This window comes from Protopterus annectens, chromosome 1.part1 (genome assembly GCF_019279795.1).
Source record: "Protopterus annectens isolate FY-2018-M chromosome 1.part1, PAN1.0, whole genome shotgun sequence".
Taxonomy (NCBI): domain Eukaryota; kingdom Metazoa; phylum Chordata; order Ceratodontiformes; family Protopteridae; genus Protopterus; species Protopterus annectens.
The window spans coordinates 1,098,255,681-1,098,270,247 of NC_056726.1; the positions used below are offsets into that span (position 1 = coordinate 1,098,255,681).

The 14,567-nt window shown below is 41.0% G+C and overlaps 1 protein-coding gene across 1 annotated transcript in view; it reads left to right on the top strand.

Moving 5' to 3' along the window:
* The first annotated feature begins 280 nt into the window (after positions 1-280).
* LOC122815469 (acetylserotonin O-methyltransferase-like) overlaps positions 281-14,567 on the top strand; it is a 254,419-nt gene continuing 240,132 nt past the window's right edge. Inside the window, exon 1 of the mRNA XM_044087991.1 lies at positions 281-366. Within this exon, the coding sequence (XP_043943926.1) occupies positions 281-366 (86 nt within the window). The remainder of the gene's footprint in view (positions 367-14,567) is intronic.

The following is a 14,567-nucleotide window of genomic DNA, read 5'->3' on the forward strand; positions in this document are numbered from 1 at the left end:
TTTGAACTTTCTTTGGGCATTAATAATCTTTTACTTTTTAATTTAGTTTAAAATGGGCTGTTATTTTGCATCAACGACTAAGTTCAACCCGTTGTGACATTTAGTATAGCAGCAAGGTGATTGGCCAAGCTTGGGGGTGTGTCTTGTTCATTCATAATTTTAAACATAGTTTTTTATGGTTTCATTCAAGGTTCTGAAGATGTCTTTATCAAAAGACAAATGTGCTTAACCCTGAATGTGTTGTATATATCTATGTTTTGCCTTGAGATATACCTATAAGATGCACTATGGAGATGTCAACAGCCTTGGCAAGTACACAAAATCCCAGTGGTGGCAGGTGAAGATTATCTCTGGCAAAGCAACAAGGTCTGTTGAGCAAGTTATCCTAGGCTGACATGTAGTGAATCCCCTTACAATGACACCACATGCAATGCCAATTATTGCCTTTAATCATTTTCTCTGTGTATTGAGCCATCATCCGAGATGAAGGTCAAGTGCAGCTGAAGGCTATGACCATACCTGCTGGAGACAGAGTCCATAAGCTCAGCCATGTCTCTGCATACAGTCCACTGAGGTATGTCTCAAGTTGTACACACCAACAGGAACTATGGTGTCATGATAGTATTACCCAATGTTGACAGAGTTGTGTGCATGTGTGGTATGGTCAATCCTGGCACCTCACAAACAGTTAACTGTAACCTTTCCCATATGTAGCCTGGAGAGAGGGACATCAGTGTGTCTCATGATGTAATTACCTATGAATAATAGGTTGATTTTGTGTATTGCCTCAGGTGTTTCACCAGTGAGATAGTGGTGTGTGACCTAGTATGTGTACTGTGTTCTACAGAGGTATGCTTTTGTGTAGTGAGCTTGCACTTGTGTTCCTGAAGTGTCTGTTTGTGTATGTATGTGGTAAGGAGCTCAACACATGCAGGTGTGTGTGATGTGGGTGTGGGTGGAGTGGGATGTGAGGTGTGCATGTTGGCAAACTGTTTATTGTCATATGTGTACTGACTGGTGTGTGAAACACTATGAAATCAAGGTTTGTAATATAGTCACATCTCTCACACATTGTGTTTGTGTGGCATAGGAGTAGATGGGTAGGGATGCATTACACATCTCATCAGCAGTCATTGATAATGCCATTAGCAATAACGTCCTGCTAGTGTGGACATCACAGCTGGCCATCGTTAGGCAGAGACCTGACACATGCTGAAATGTAACAAGTTATCACCTTTATGTAGGTGTCCTAATGTAAAATAGCACCTGACACTGTGCCATAATATGGTTGAGGGACTACAATGCTTTGCCAGATATGTGGTCCTGGCATTACCCATAATCCTGTTATTAGGCATGGTTTCAGTACCATACCTACAAATGTGACAATGTACGACTCCAGCAAAGTTAAGGTCATACTGCTACACCCTTGGGGTTGACAGCATGAAACACACTGTCTGTAGGCACTCCTTGCAGTGAAGATGTGGATGTCAGTGCATGCATTGAGAACTTGTTCAACTTTGCTGTCATAACTTTTGCCTTGCAGCTCTGCAATGCCTCTAAAACAACCAGACAGCAAACTGGATGTGGTGTGACATGATATGGGAACACAGACATCTGAACCTGTAACATAAATGTACAGTATGACATACCTAGGACATGCTGGAGGTAGGCACACTGTGGCCAAAGGTGGCCACTCCTCTGCAGTAGGCCTCAGTTCCATGTCATGCAGATGTCCACCATTAAACTGTTGAAGGTCAGGCTGCATGTATTGCTGTGAAATTGTCATATGGATCACTGTTGCTGTGGTGCTTGTTTGAGCAACCATGGATGTCTGTCACCTAATACTGAACATTATATTGTGATGCTGCAGCTGTGCTCCTAGACACCATCTGGTCAGTACCCTAGTGACTTCCTAACAACCCTGGAACATGTCATAATACATGCAAATGCAAATGATTGCTCTTGTTGCTAATCAAGGCATCTAGCTAGAAAAGGGTATGTCAGGCTTACAGAGCCTTGCATGACATGGGACAAATTTGTGGATGAACAAACAGGCTGTGGTCTGCTTCTCATCTTGAGCTTGGTACTAATGTTTTCCTACTGGTGAGAGGAACAGTATTAGGAGCATAGTATCCCAGGAGAGAGTGGTTGTGCTGAGACCAGCAGTAGTAGTTTCCAGGCACCAGCAATTCAGGGGCCTCCCCTCTTTTCATCATTCATCACAAGGTAATTGTGTCATTTTACTACACACTGCTTGAGTAGTGTCCAACCACAGCATAACTGTGTAAAAACTCCCTCCTTACCTTCACAAGGTGTATTCATTACTTTCCCCTCCATTGTTCACCTGTGCTCTGTACAGACACATTGGATGACTATTTTCTTGGAAACCCTGATGGAATTAACTTCAATACTGAGTTACACAGGACAAGTACCATGCACTGACAAGCACTGTTCCCAGATGTCCCAGTAGTGTGACATTTAAAGCCATGAAAATAATCACAGAAATTACCAGAAAATGATGTATAGCAACAGACACTGGACCAAACCCAGTTTGTTTTGTTCAAGGGCAGATCATGTCTACCCTGACCGGTGGACCTCATTGTCTGTTAAACTATGAAATGGATGAGGGAAAACTGAGTCACTTCACCTACCATGCCTGCCAAGGCATGTGACACTATTAGGCTGTCAGGCATGGTTGAAACACTGTAGAGGTTATTTACAAACTAGTTTGTCAGCCAGTGGATAACCAAGTGTCTTACCATCATTATCCATGATGATAGCATTGGGTAGTCCACCACTCAATGAGGCCAGTCACCAGTGAACTTTCCTCACAAATCATTTCTGGGACTATCCCTCTAGCCATTCCCTTCTCTGCAGTGACAGCCACTAGCAGTGACATCAGAATGACCACATTTTCAGATGATTGCAAATTAGGAGTTATCACTGAATGCCACGCAGAATCAACAGTAATCCAGGATGGGCTGATACACACATTCAGTTGTTGTCACTGACAATTTCTAAATGACAAGGAATGTACAATACTATCCTTTGGGAAGTCATCCACCCCTGGTACATATCGTAGTGTCTACACACCTCCAACAGCTGACCCAGTAGTCAGGGACATACAGACACTGGCAGTGATCTAGCCTTTGACTTTCAAGGGTCAGTAAGACATGGTGATTCATTCCATGTTGCACAACCTATAGAGAAAGGTATGGCAGCCTACTCTACACTGCCCCAATATTTACCCACCTCCAAAAGAACCTGACTTCCAAACTTGAACTCCCATATAATAAAATATCTCGATTCGCCTGTAATCTCCCATACCGAATGCACCACTGTCATGCCTTAAAAAAACTTCACTGGCTTGAATTTCAAAACTAACTTCTCCAGCCACAGCTGCACCTGACACACTCTGGCCTTCACCAACCCCAAGCCTGTCCATTTCTGGCAAATCTTATCTCCCCCTATATCCCTAAACACGACCCATGACCTATGTAGCTCTGACCAAGTCTTGTGGCATATTTCCAAACACAACAAATCCATTGGTAAAATACCTTACAGCCACTCTGTCACCTCTGCCTAGAACAACTTCCTCTCCATATACGGAAATGTGGCCTGTGTCTGTAGATCACCTTATTGTAACAGTGGTGTGCATACCTTTCAACTGGCCCTGATTTTCAGGGATATCCCTGCTTTTGACTCACATTTTAGCTCTGTCCATCTTAATCCCACCTAAAATGGATGACTTTTGGAGGAAAGGTGATGAATTACACTTAGTAAATAGTGACAATAATTAAGGGTTGTAGACTTCTTTAACTTCAAAATATGTCAGTCAATTCACCTTCTCTTATTCTGTGAATGTCTCAAGTTAATAGTACTAATACTTAAAAAGAGTCCCTGATTTTCTCTGGCTTTGCCCCTGATTCTGTTGAAATTTGTCTCTGATTGGTTGAGAGCTATGATGGTGTGTGAGTGTCTGCATGAACACAGCCAAGCTCTGTGCTAACCCTATGTGTGTATATGTTGGACCGCTTTGAGCTGTGCATGGTATTGCTGACAGTTCACAGTCTCCACTCCGAACACGGAAACTGGCTCTGCCAGGAGTTGCACTGGCACCTGCATGCCCAAGGTCAGAAGCTGGGCTGGTACCAGATGGTGAATGCTGTCTGCTGGGACTGTGTGCTCCATGGGAATACCCAGAACCATGAGCCCATGGCCTGCCATGTCTTGGTGTAGACAGCACGCTCCTCTCTGGAACGCTGGATGTACTGCCACTACAGGACCGTGATTGTGCACGGCCACGTGGACTCTCAGTTGATGTAGTTGCTGACCTACATCCATGGGTCCAACACTCAACTCCAACCAGACATTCCAACACAGACAATGGGTGTCATAAGACAGACAGTGTATGATCTGTCTCAGACCACCATCTTTCCACTGTGTCAGTCAACCAATCCAGGGTATCAGCAACACGGTGGAGGCAGTCACAGATGTCACACTGTACTGCATCCATAACCCTGAGAATTTGTCTGTAGTTCCATTCAGAACATGCCTGTGCCTCCATGATGGCCCTAAACATATGCTGAGTGACATGTGAGGAGACACCTCTAACAGGTGGTGGAGGGACAGCAGGCCTCCTATGAGCACCCCTATCCTGTGTGGAACCCTGCCAGCTCTTCGGCTATGGCCAGTATAGACACTCACTGCAGCCATAGTAGCCACATTTTCCTGTTCAATGTCCTTGCCCTCCGACTGTCCAATATCTGTGGCCTCAGGGGACTGGGTATATGTAGGCATACTGACTGTGTACAGTGATAATGAGGGCAGAACAGGGATGTCAACCTCTGTGACAGATTTAGCCCCTGCAACCCCAACCTGTGCCTCACTTTGGCCGCCATCATCATTACAGTCCGAAGAGACACTGACATCAGGTTGTGAAGGGGACAGAGACCAACCCCCCCCAGTCACCTGTGGTAAGAAAGAAAAAGCAGTACATTAATAGCTGCACTGCTATGCTCTGCAGTACTATGTTGCAATATATGTTACACTGTATACAGTGCTGTCACTATTACAGACTTGTTTAACCCCCAACCTTGTATAGTAGGACATGAGGACATTATATTCAATGTAGTAGGACATGAGGACATTATCTTCAAACAAACATCTGTAGTTATTGTAAATAAAAGTTCTTTAAACAGGAATCCCATGACTAGCAATGATGTACACTGTTGACATTTGGCACAACTCTGCAAAGCTGATACATTTGGCAGTCCACAATGTCCTGACAATACTGTGAAATTTATAAGTGTGCTCACACCTACAGGCATAGGTATGAGTCTACACTGTGTACAGTCAGAAAATATCTGTGCAGATGGCAATCATGCAGACAGTACATCAATCCAGCCAGCAGGCCTGGGATGACAATTTAGTGAATCCATTACACTAAATCTGCATCTCTAACAAAAAAGTGTTGTGTTTACCAGGAGCAGGAGCACGGCCTCATCCAATTCCTGATGGACCTGTGGAAATTTGAGGAAGAGATAATGTAAACAGCATCACATGTTGCACTGTAACAGGGTAATACATCCAAAGATCCAACATTTACAGTAGCTACTATGTCACTTGCTATGTTGGTCACAATCTGAGCATGACATTCAAAGTGCCACTAACCTACTCCCCCATAAAAACACATGTGACACCCACATAAACCTATGTACACCCAGACGCACTGAATGATACAGTTTCCAATGCTGATCCAACTAAGCATTCCTGGACTCTCCTCTTGTGTGGAAATGTTGGCAGCCACCTCCATGACATACTGTGTGTTGGATGCCTGCAAGCTGTATTGTGTTCCTAGGCTTGCCAGGAATTTCTCAATGGCTGACAGTGGTTGTCCTGCTGCAGGCCCTCCACCAGTGACACCCTGAACCCTAGCTACATCCACTGCTGTTTTGCATACTCCGTGATCATATCAGTGGCACAGTGTCGCACCTGCTCATATGTCCTGCTCTGGTGACCAAGAGCATTGACATCATGGACCAGGTCAGCCCTCATTACTGCCCACTGTTCACTGTTTGCTCACCTCCTGGACAGCAGGAATTTATGGTTTTGATGCAATGCCTCCAGGATTATGTCATTTTCAGTGTCTGTAAATGGGCCCCAGCATTGAGGATACAGATTTCCTGAAAGACAAGCAAATGGTGACAGACGTCAGGAGCACATACTTGGGACTACAATAGAGATACATCAATAAAGGATTGCTTGATGATGCATGTCATATTCAACAGTGTGCAAACATGCAACAGGTGTGGCTACAAGTAGGATATAGTAGCAATAGTAAGCTATTCCTGTTTGTGCCGTGGCACATACTGATGTATGATCACACACCCAACACAGGAGTCCATTGTACTGTAGCCCCTAGGGGTAACTCCCCTTATAATATATATCAATATACGTGCCAAACAAATAGCAGTGTACTGTTACAACAGCTATCATGGGGAATCACCAGGAGACCAGTGTACCTAATAGCAGTGTACTATTACAACAGCTATCATGGGGAATCACCAGGAGACCAGTGTACCTAATAGCAGTGTACTATTACAACAGCTATCATGGGGAATCACCAGGAGACCAGTGTACCTAATAGCAGTGTACTATTACAACAGCTATCATGGGAAATCACCAGGAGACCAGTGTACCTAATAGCAGTGTACTATTACAACAGCTATCATGGGGAATCACCAGGAGACCAGTGTACCTAATAGCAGTGTACTATTACAACAGCTATCATGGGAAATCACCAGGAGACCAGTGTACCTAATAGCAGTGTACTATTACAACAGCTATCATGGGGAATGACTAGGAGACCAGTGTACTATTACAACAGCTATCATGGGGAATTACCAGGAGACCAGTGTACCTAATAGCAGTGTACTATTACAACAGCTATCATGGGGAATCACCAGGAGACCAGTGTACCTAATAGCAGTGTACTATTACAACAGCTATCATGGGGAATGACCAGGAGACCAGTGTACCTAATAGCAGTGTACTATTACAACAGCTATCATGGGGAATCACCAGGAGACCAGTGTACCTAATAGCAGTGTACTATTACAACAGCTATCATGGGGAATCACCAGGAGACCAGTGTACCTAATAGCAGTGTACTATTACAACAGCTATCATGGGGTATGACTAGGAGACCAGTGTACCAAATTAACACAAAGCATTCTACCCTCACTGTACTCTAGTTCTCTGGAGGTGTAACACATCTGCGGATCAATGACATGCCATCAGTGCAGTTCTAAGAAAGGCTTAATTATGTAATCCCTATTACCCCTAAGTATTTTCAAACATATGCATTATGTTGAAAAAAATGGTTACATACCTGGTTGAGTACAATACTCCTCTGTGTAAAGGTAAATATATATGAATGTTGTGCTAGCGAGTTCACCCTGCAAGATAATTCTCATACACAATGGTTCCCCTAGCTTGATGTTTGCTTTCTAACATGGTTCTAATTAGCAAGTGATTACCTATGAAACAATCTGTGCTTTGGAAATGCTAGTTGCAGCCTACACAGCTGATTTGCAGCATAATCAGCAAATCCAATGCAACCACTGAACAAGATATAAGGGTTTAATGTAATTTTCATCCCCTTTTCTCATATGTTGGGGTGGAAATTATTGAGCTAAAGATACTACATCATCACAAAGAGAATGTCTGTAGCAGCTACTTTTTACATACAGATGTGTGTGCTACAGACTGTAGCTGATGCTGCAGGCGTTAGGCATAGGCAGACAGGACCAACACTTTGTAGCTGAACAAGACTTAGGAGCAAGTGTGGGGCCTGTGGCAGCCTTGTTGTAGGTGCAGAGCCAGATGGAGGGATCCCATTCCACTGGAAATTAGGTGATGTGTGTCAGGTATGTATGTTAGCCAAAGGTATCAATACCAGAATAACAGAAAGCATGGTGTGTGTGTCCTAGATAAAAGTAGGGAGTCCATTAACCATTATATCATACAGTTGGGCAACTGCCAAGTCAAGTGTTTTGCCATGGTAGTCCCCTGTTACATGTGTGCTGGCAACCCTTGCATCTAGCACAACCTACATATTTGTATATTATTTGTGCAGCTGTGGTTGTCTGTTCTATCAGCAAATCCTTGTGGGCTGCAGTCTGACATTACTAGGCCACAATTTTAGTATACATTGTAAAATCCCCTGGCAATTCCTACTAATGCATGACCTGACATTCTCTGCACTTACTGGTATTGTAATAGGAGTAGGTAGGAGTGGTCCTGCCTGTAGGCCTTTGACTGATGTTATTTAGCAGCAGACATTTCATCTGTACTGCTTCTGGTGGATAACTAGGTAATGAGACAGACATACATGTCACAGCTTATAATGTTGATGTCCACATAAATGTATTTTCAGTGCTAGACGTAGGTGTAGTTGAACTCAGGACCATGTGTACCAAAAACTACTGTTCTCACTGCATTTTATAAACTGAGATACAGAGCCCTTATTACAGCAAGTGTATTTATACATGTTGTAGCTATCATCCCACAGTTACCTGCTGTTGTTTAGCTCACTTATGTGTACTATTATGTGTATGGCTTTAGAGTGCTTATTCTACCATAGTCCCAGTTAAAATTCTATTTTTCCATTAATGTTTTAGCAAGTGTATTCTTTCATGCTGTACATAGAATTGCAGGGTTACCTGCTATCAGATGCCTGACTTACATCTATTCTAATGTGTATGGCTATATACTGTTGTGTTTGTGTACTACAGTCCCGTTACACTAGTATTGTTCTCATGGCAGGGTTACCTGCTATCAGATGCCTGACTTACATCTATAGATTCATAGGTTCATAGATTAGTACTAGGCTAACTACCCTCATGGGCCATTTAAAGCCTAGCCAATTACCCCATGTGAGAATCAAACCCTGCACCTTGTGTTTGTAAGGTAAACACCTTAACCATTATGCCATCTTCCCATAATGTGTATGGCTATATACTGTTGTGTTTGTGTACTACAGTCCCGTTACACTAGTATTGTTCTCATGGCAGGGTTACCTGCTATCAGATGCCTGACTTACATCTATTCTAATGTGTATGGCTATATACTGTTGTGTTTGTGTACTACAGTCCCGTTACACTAGTATTGTTCTCATGGCAGGGTTTCCTGCTATCAGATGCCTGACTTACATCTATTCTAATGTGTATGGCTATATACTGTTGTGTTTGTGTACTACAGTCCCGTTACACTAGTATTGTTCTCATGGCAGGGTTTCCTGCTATCAGATGCCTGACTTACATCTATTCTAATGTGTATGGCTATATACTGTTGTGTTTGTGTACTACAGTCCCGTTACACTAGTATTGTTCTCATGGCAGGGTTACCTGCTATCAGATGCCTGACTTACATCTATTCTAATGTGTATGGCTATATACTGTTGTGTTTGTGTACTACAGTCCCGTTACACTAGTATTGTTCTCATGGCAGGGTTTCCTGCTATCAGATGCCTGACTTACATCTATTCTAATGTGTATGGCTATATACTGTTGTGTTTGTGTACTACAGTCCCGTTACACTAGTATTGTTCTCATGGCAGGGTTACCTGCTATCAGATGCCTGACTTACATCTATTCTAATGTGTATGGCTATATACTGTTGTGTTTGTGTACTACAGTCACCATTGTGCTTTTATTCCTCCCATTTGGTTCATTTATTTTTTATAACCTTAAAAGTTAAATATATATTGATTGTAAAGGGTCTATATTATATATATTCGAAGTTTCAAAACTTCAAACCTCATATGTTCAACAACATATAAGCAAAGTTTGAAACTTTGAAAATATAATAAAAAATAATAAAAAAAAAAAAAACTTACCTTGATGCTTTGAGCAGGGGGGCAAGACCCCCTGCACCCTCACACCCCTCTACTTAAATATACCAACTCTGAGATCGCACTTCAGTGCAGAAAAGGGAAGTTTTCCCATTCTGTGCCTTACGGAGCTGTTGCTTTAAACCTTTGAACTTTTCAAAGTTTGATCATATGATGTCGATCATATAACATTCTAACTTTGAAAATTTTGAATAATTAATAATTAATAGGGACCCGATTGTGAATAATTATTTACATTTGATATTTTTATATTTTCATTTTTATAAAATATTAATTTAAGTAGGAACTTTTTATTGAAGTAACATGCTAAAAAAGTGCCTTTAATACAATAATTTTAATAATGTTATAGATTGTATTTATTTGGTTTGCAGATTAAAGTAAAAAAGGTGTTGGGCCACTTTAAATACTGTTAGAACGGGTGGGTGTGTACCAATATACTGATGGGTGTTATTTATTTAAATGCACTTGTTTGATTTTATACATTTGTGTCTGATGAAGTCTGCAGAGGCAGACGAAAGTGCTTATATTACGATTTTTTAACATTTGCAATGGATATGAGACAAGCTCTTACCATGGAGCTGCTCTACCTTGCTTTTGGTTGGGTTGTTTTGTTCAAGAGTTTTCTTAATCTGCAGTGTGTTTGGCTTTGTTTGCAATGGCAGAAAGCAGCTGAAACTGCTCAAAGGACGTGTTTTTAACAAGAAATAGCAATGCTGATGACATTCAAGTTTCTATGGGGAACTTAACATTGCTCGTTAAACAATTAATGAAAAGAGTGGATTTATTAAAAGCAAACAGTTGTGGCATACACCTGGGAACCAGCAGGAGTGGTGAGAGGTATGGAGAAGGCAGCAACAGAATGAATATGTTTGAAATGCTGAAATGAATCAGGAGCAGTGTCTAAACTCCTCAAACTACCAACAAACCAACCAAGGTAATGGTTTTAATATTAGTAGAGAATTAAATGACCAGAAAAATATTGAAGGGACTAATAACATGCTTAATGTAAACCAAAAGGCAGCAATGGGCATTCCAGTGTTGGGTAATTGCTGAAACAAAGTTTTGAATTTGATAATACTAATGTAAATATGCAGAATGGGGACATTGATGTTAAATTGCCTGATTTTGACCAACATTTATTGAAATACAAAAAATTGCAGCTTGAAAATTAATATTTTAAGTGGTGTGTTGCTTTCAGAATAGTTCTTAAGGACCGAGAAGTTGGAAAGTCATTACAGGACTAGTAAAGAATTCCCCATTACAATTGGAACTATTGCAAATGTTTGATAGACATGTTTGTGAACTTTTAGAACTGTTAAAATATAATATGAAAGAAATTGATAGACTGGGATCTGAAATAATAAGACTGGAAAAAATGATTATGGAAGATGCAAATTACCAGTCATTTAAATATGAACACGGGTGAATATACAAAAGTATAGAAGCCCTTTTAAATATGCTGCAGGCGATGAAGGTGAGAAAGTTAAATAGCAATATTAATGATTATGCCAATGGGGTTGCATACCCTAAGCCCCCAAGATTCCAGGGTACAGAGCCAAGACATCAGTTAAGGATTTGGGGTGTGAATGATCGACGTATATGTAATGAAGTGGTGGTTGGTGTAACTGGAAGAGGTGAACCAAATGATGAGAGGGTGGAATTCCTCCCATTGCCACCACAACAGTCTGAACATCCTAATTACCACCCCCTACCAAGATGTTCAGAGAGAATACGTAATAGACAATTAAATATGAACCAGGGGGACTGATGGGCAGTGCCAGCATTTTCAGATTCCCCAGCGCCGTATCAGAACAGGTCATCATATGGAACCAGGCCCACAACCATGTACCAGAAGAGAGGGGGATATTGAGCATGGAGGAAATGAGGACTATACATAATATAAATAAAGTGGATGGACAATCTAGAGGGGGTGGGTGTGGTTGTAATCAATAATGAACAAAGAGATTTTCATGTATATAATTATTCAACAGTGAATGTGGATGTAAGAGTGGCAAACACCTTAGCAAGAGGTATGACTTATGTGCTCTACAGGGGCCCAAACTTAGCTAATCTGTACTTGGATTTAAAATTGTTTTTAAGGGAAGTCAATTTTAATATCATGTTTGAAAATAATAATACCATGAAGGAATATTATGTTTCTAATTCATTTATCCCACCTTTACACCCGTTGTTAGCAACATGTGACAGAATCTGTCAAATAGATATGAAACAAGAGTATATTTGATACAACAAGTATAGGAATAAAACTAATAGGAGGGCATATGGATCAGTTAATTGGGGTGATGATGAGAGGCAGGTAATTATTTTTTTTAAACGAAGTCAGGTACGTGTAACTAAACCTGATAAAGGGGGTGGGGTAGTGATGTTGGACAATGATGATTATATGAGAAGAACGGAGAGCATTTTGATGAATGATACCTATGAATTCTTCTTCTTCTTCTTCTTTCGGCTGCTCCCGTTAGGGGTCGCCATAGCAGATCAACTGTTTCCATTTCCTCCTGTCCTCTGCATCTTGCTCTGTCACACCAACCACCTGCATATCCTCTCTCACCACATCCATAAACCTTATCTTAGGCCTTCATCTTTTCCTGTTACCTGGCAGCTTCATCCTTAGCATCTTTTTCCCAATATACTCTTCATCCCTCCTCAACACATGTCCAAACCAATGTAATCTTGCCTCTCTGGCTTTGTCTCCAAACCTTCCAACCTGGGCTGACCCTCTAATATAATTATTCTTAATCCTGTCTATCCTCGTCACACCCAGTGCAAATCTTAACATCTTCAACTCTGCCACGTCAAGCTCTGACTCCTGCCTTTTTGTCAATGCCACTGTCTCCAACCCGTAAAACATAGCTGGTCTCACTACCCTCTTGTAGACCTTCCCTTTCACTCTTACTGGTACTCATTTGTCACAAATTACTCCTGACACTCTTCTCCACCCACTCCATCCTGCCTGTACTCTCTTTTTCACCTCTCTTCCACACTCACCATTACTCTGAACTGTTGATCCCAAGTACTTAAACTCATTCACCTTTGCCACCTCTACTCCCTGCATCCTCACCATTCCTCTATCCTTTCTCTCATTCACACCAATATATTCTGACATAGTCTTGCTTTGACATTCATTCCTCTTATCTCTAGAGCATATCTCCACCTCCAGGGTCTCCTCCACCTGTTCCTCTACTCTCACTACAGATCACCAATGATACCTATCAGTTAGCATCATTAAATGAGGTTAATGGGGCAACCATAGAGTAAATATACAGCTGAATGATTTATTTACAGAACAACATGCAAGTATTGAGATTTTTAACTACTTTAGTGTAGCCCACCCTGTAACACCAACAATGTTTGGAATATCTAAAATTCATAAGTCAGTGGAAAATCCACCAATACGGCTGATAGTCAATGTCAGGAGATCAGTTACATATGCAACAGCTAAATTTTTGGACTCTAAGCTGAAAGGGTATATGAAAGAGGAAGCAATAATTTGTAAAGACTCCTGGGATTCTTTGATGAAGATCCAAGGATGATTGTTGAACCATAGGACTTGTTAGTTACTATAGATGTTACAGATTTATACAGTGTAATGCCCCAGCATTTAGGGATAGAATGGGTTTGTGAATTTTTATTATGGAAAGGAGTCCCACAAGATGAGATAAATTTAGTAGAAGAATTATTAGAAACAGTTTTGAAAAACAATTATTTAATGGTTGGGAGAAAGTATTATCTTCAGAAAAAAGGAGTAGCCATGGAGTCCTCATGTGGTGATGTAGTGGCAAATATGGTGATGGCATATTGGGAAAAGGAATATCTAGAATCTTCCCATTGTTATCAAGTTATAAGTTTCTATACATGCTTCCTGGCGATATATGCATTTTATGGAAAGGGATCCTAGTGCAATTATATGGTTTTCTGGAATGTATCAATAATACGACAGAGTTTTTGACCTTTTCTCGTGAAATAAATGAAGATAGAACAGCTTATTTGGATCCATTATTAGAAAAGGATTATGAAAACAAGCAATATTTTGCAAACATACATCAGAAGGAGACGTTTTCTAACAGTTTTTTGCACTTTGATAGTGCACACCCATACCCCCAGAAGAGAGAAGTAGTGAAAGAACAATTGGTGTGTACGGTGAGAATGGTGACAAGGGAAGAGGATGTTGTAAAGGAATGTGAGAATGTGATAACTGAAGTGAGCCAGAAATGTATTAGCAGTTTTTATTAACCACTATTATGTATGAATATGAATGAGAATAATATTAATATTCAGGAAATAAGGCTATTAATCCCTACAGAATTACTTGAGGATGAAATAAAAATGCATGATTTAAATACCCACAAGGGAGGGAAGGTGGTTAATTATAGGAATAGTTTTATTATGACATATTTTGAGGGGGTATGTTCACTTAGAAGAATCCTAAATAAAAACTGGCAGTTACTTAGATATAATGTTTGTTTGTCTTTTTCTGGTTAGGGGTCGCCACAGTGGAACTCTGGTCTACTAATGTTTGGCAGTCAATTTTTATGGTGCCGAGTTGCCAGCCCAACACCCAACCTTCAGCGAAGGAACACCCATTCACACATGTCTTTTGGAGGCTACTTGACCACGGGGAGGACCTGCA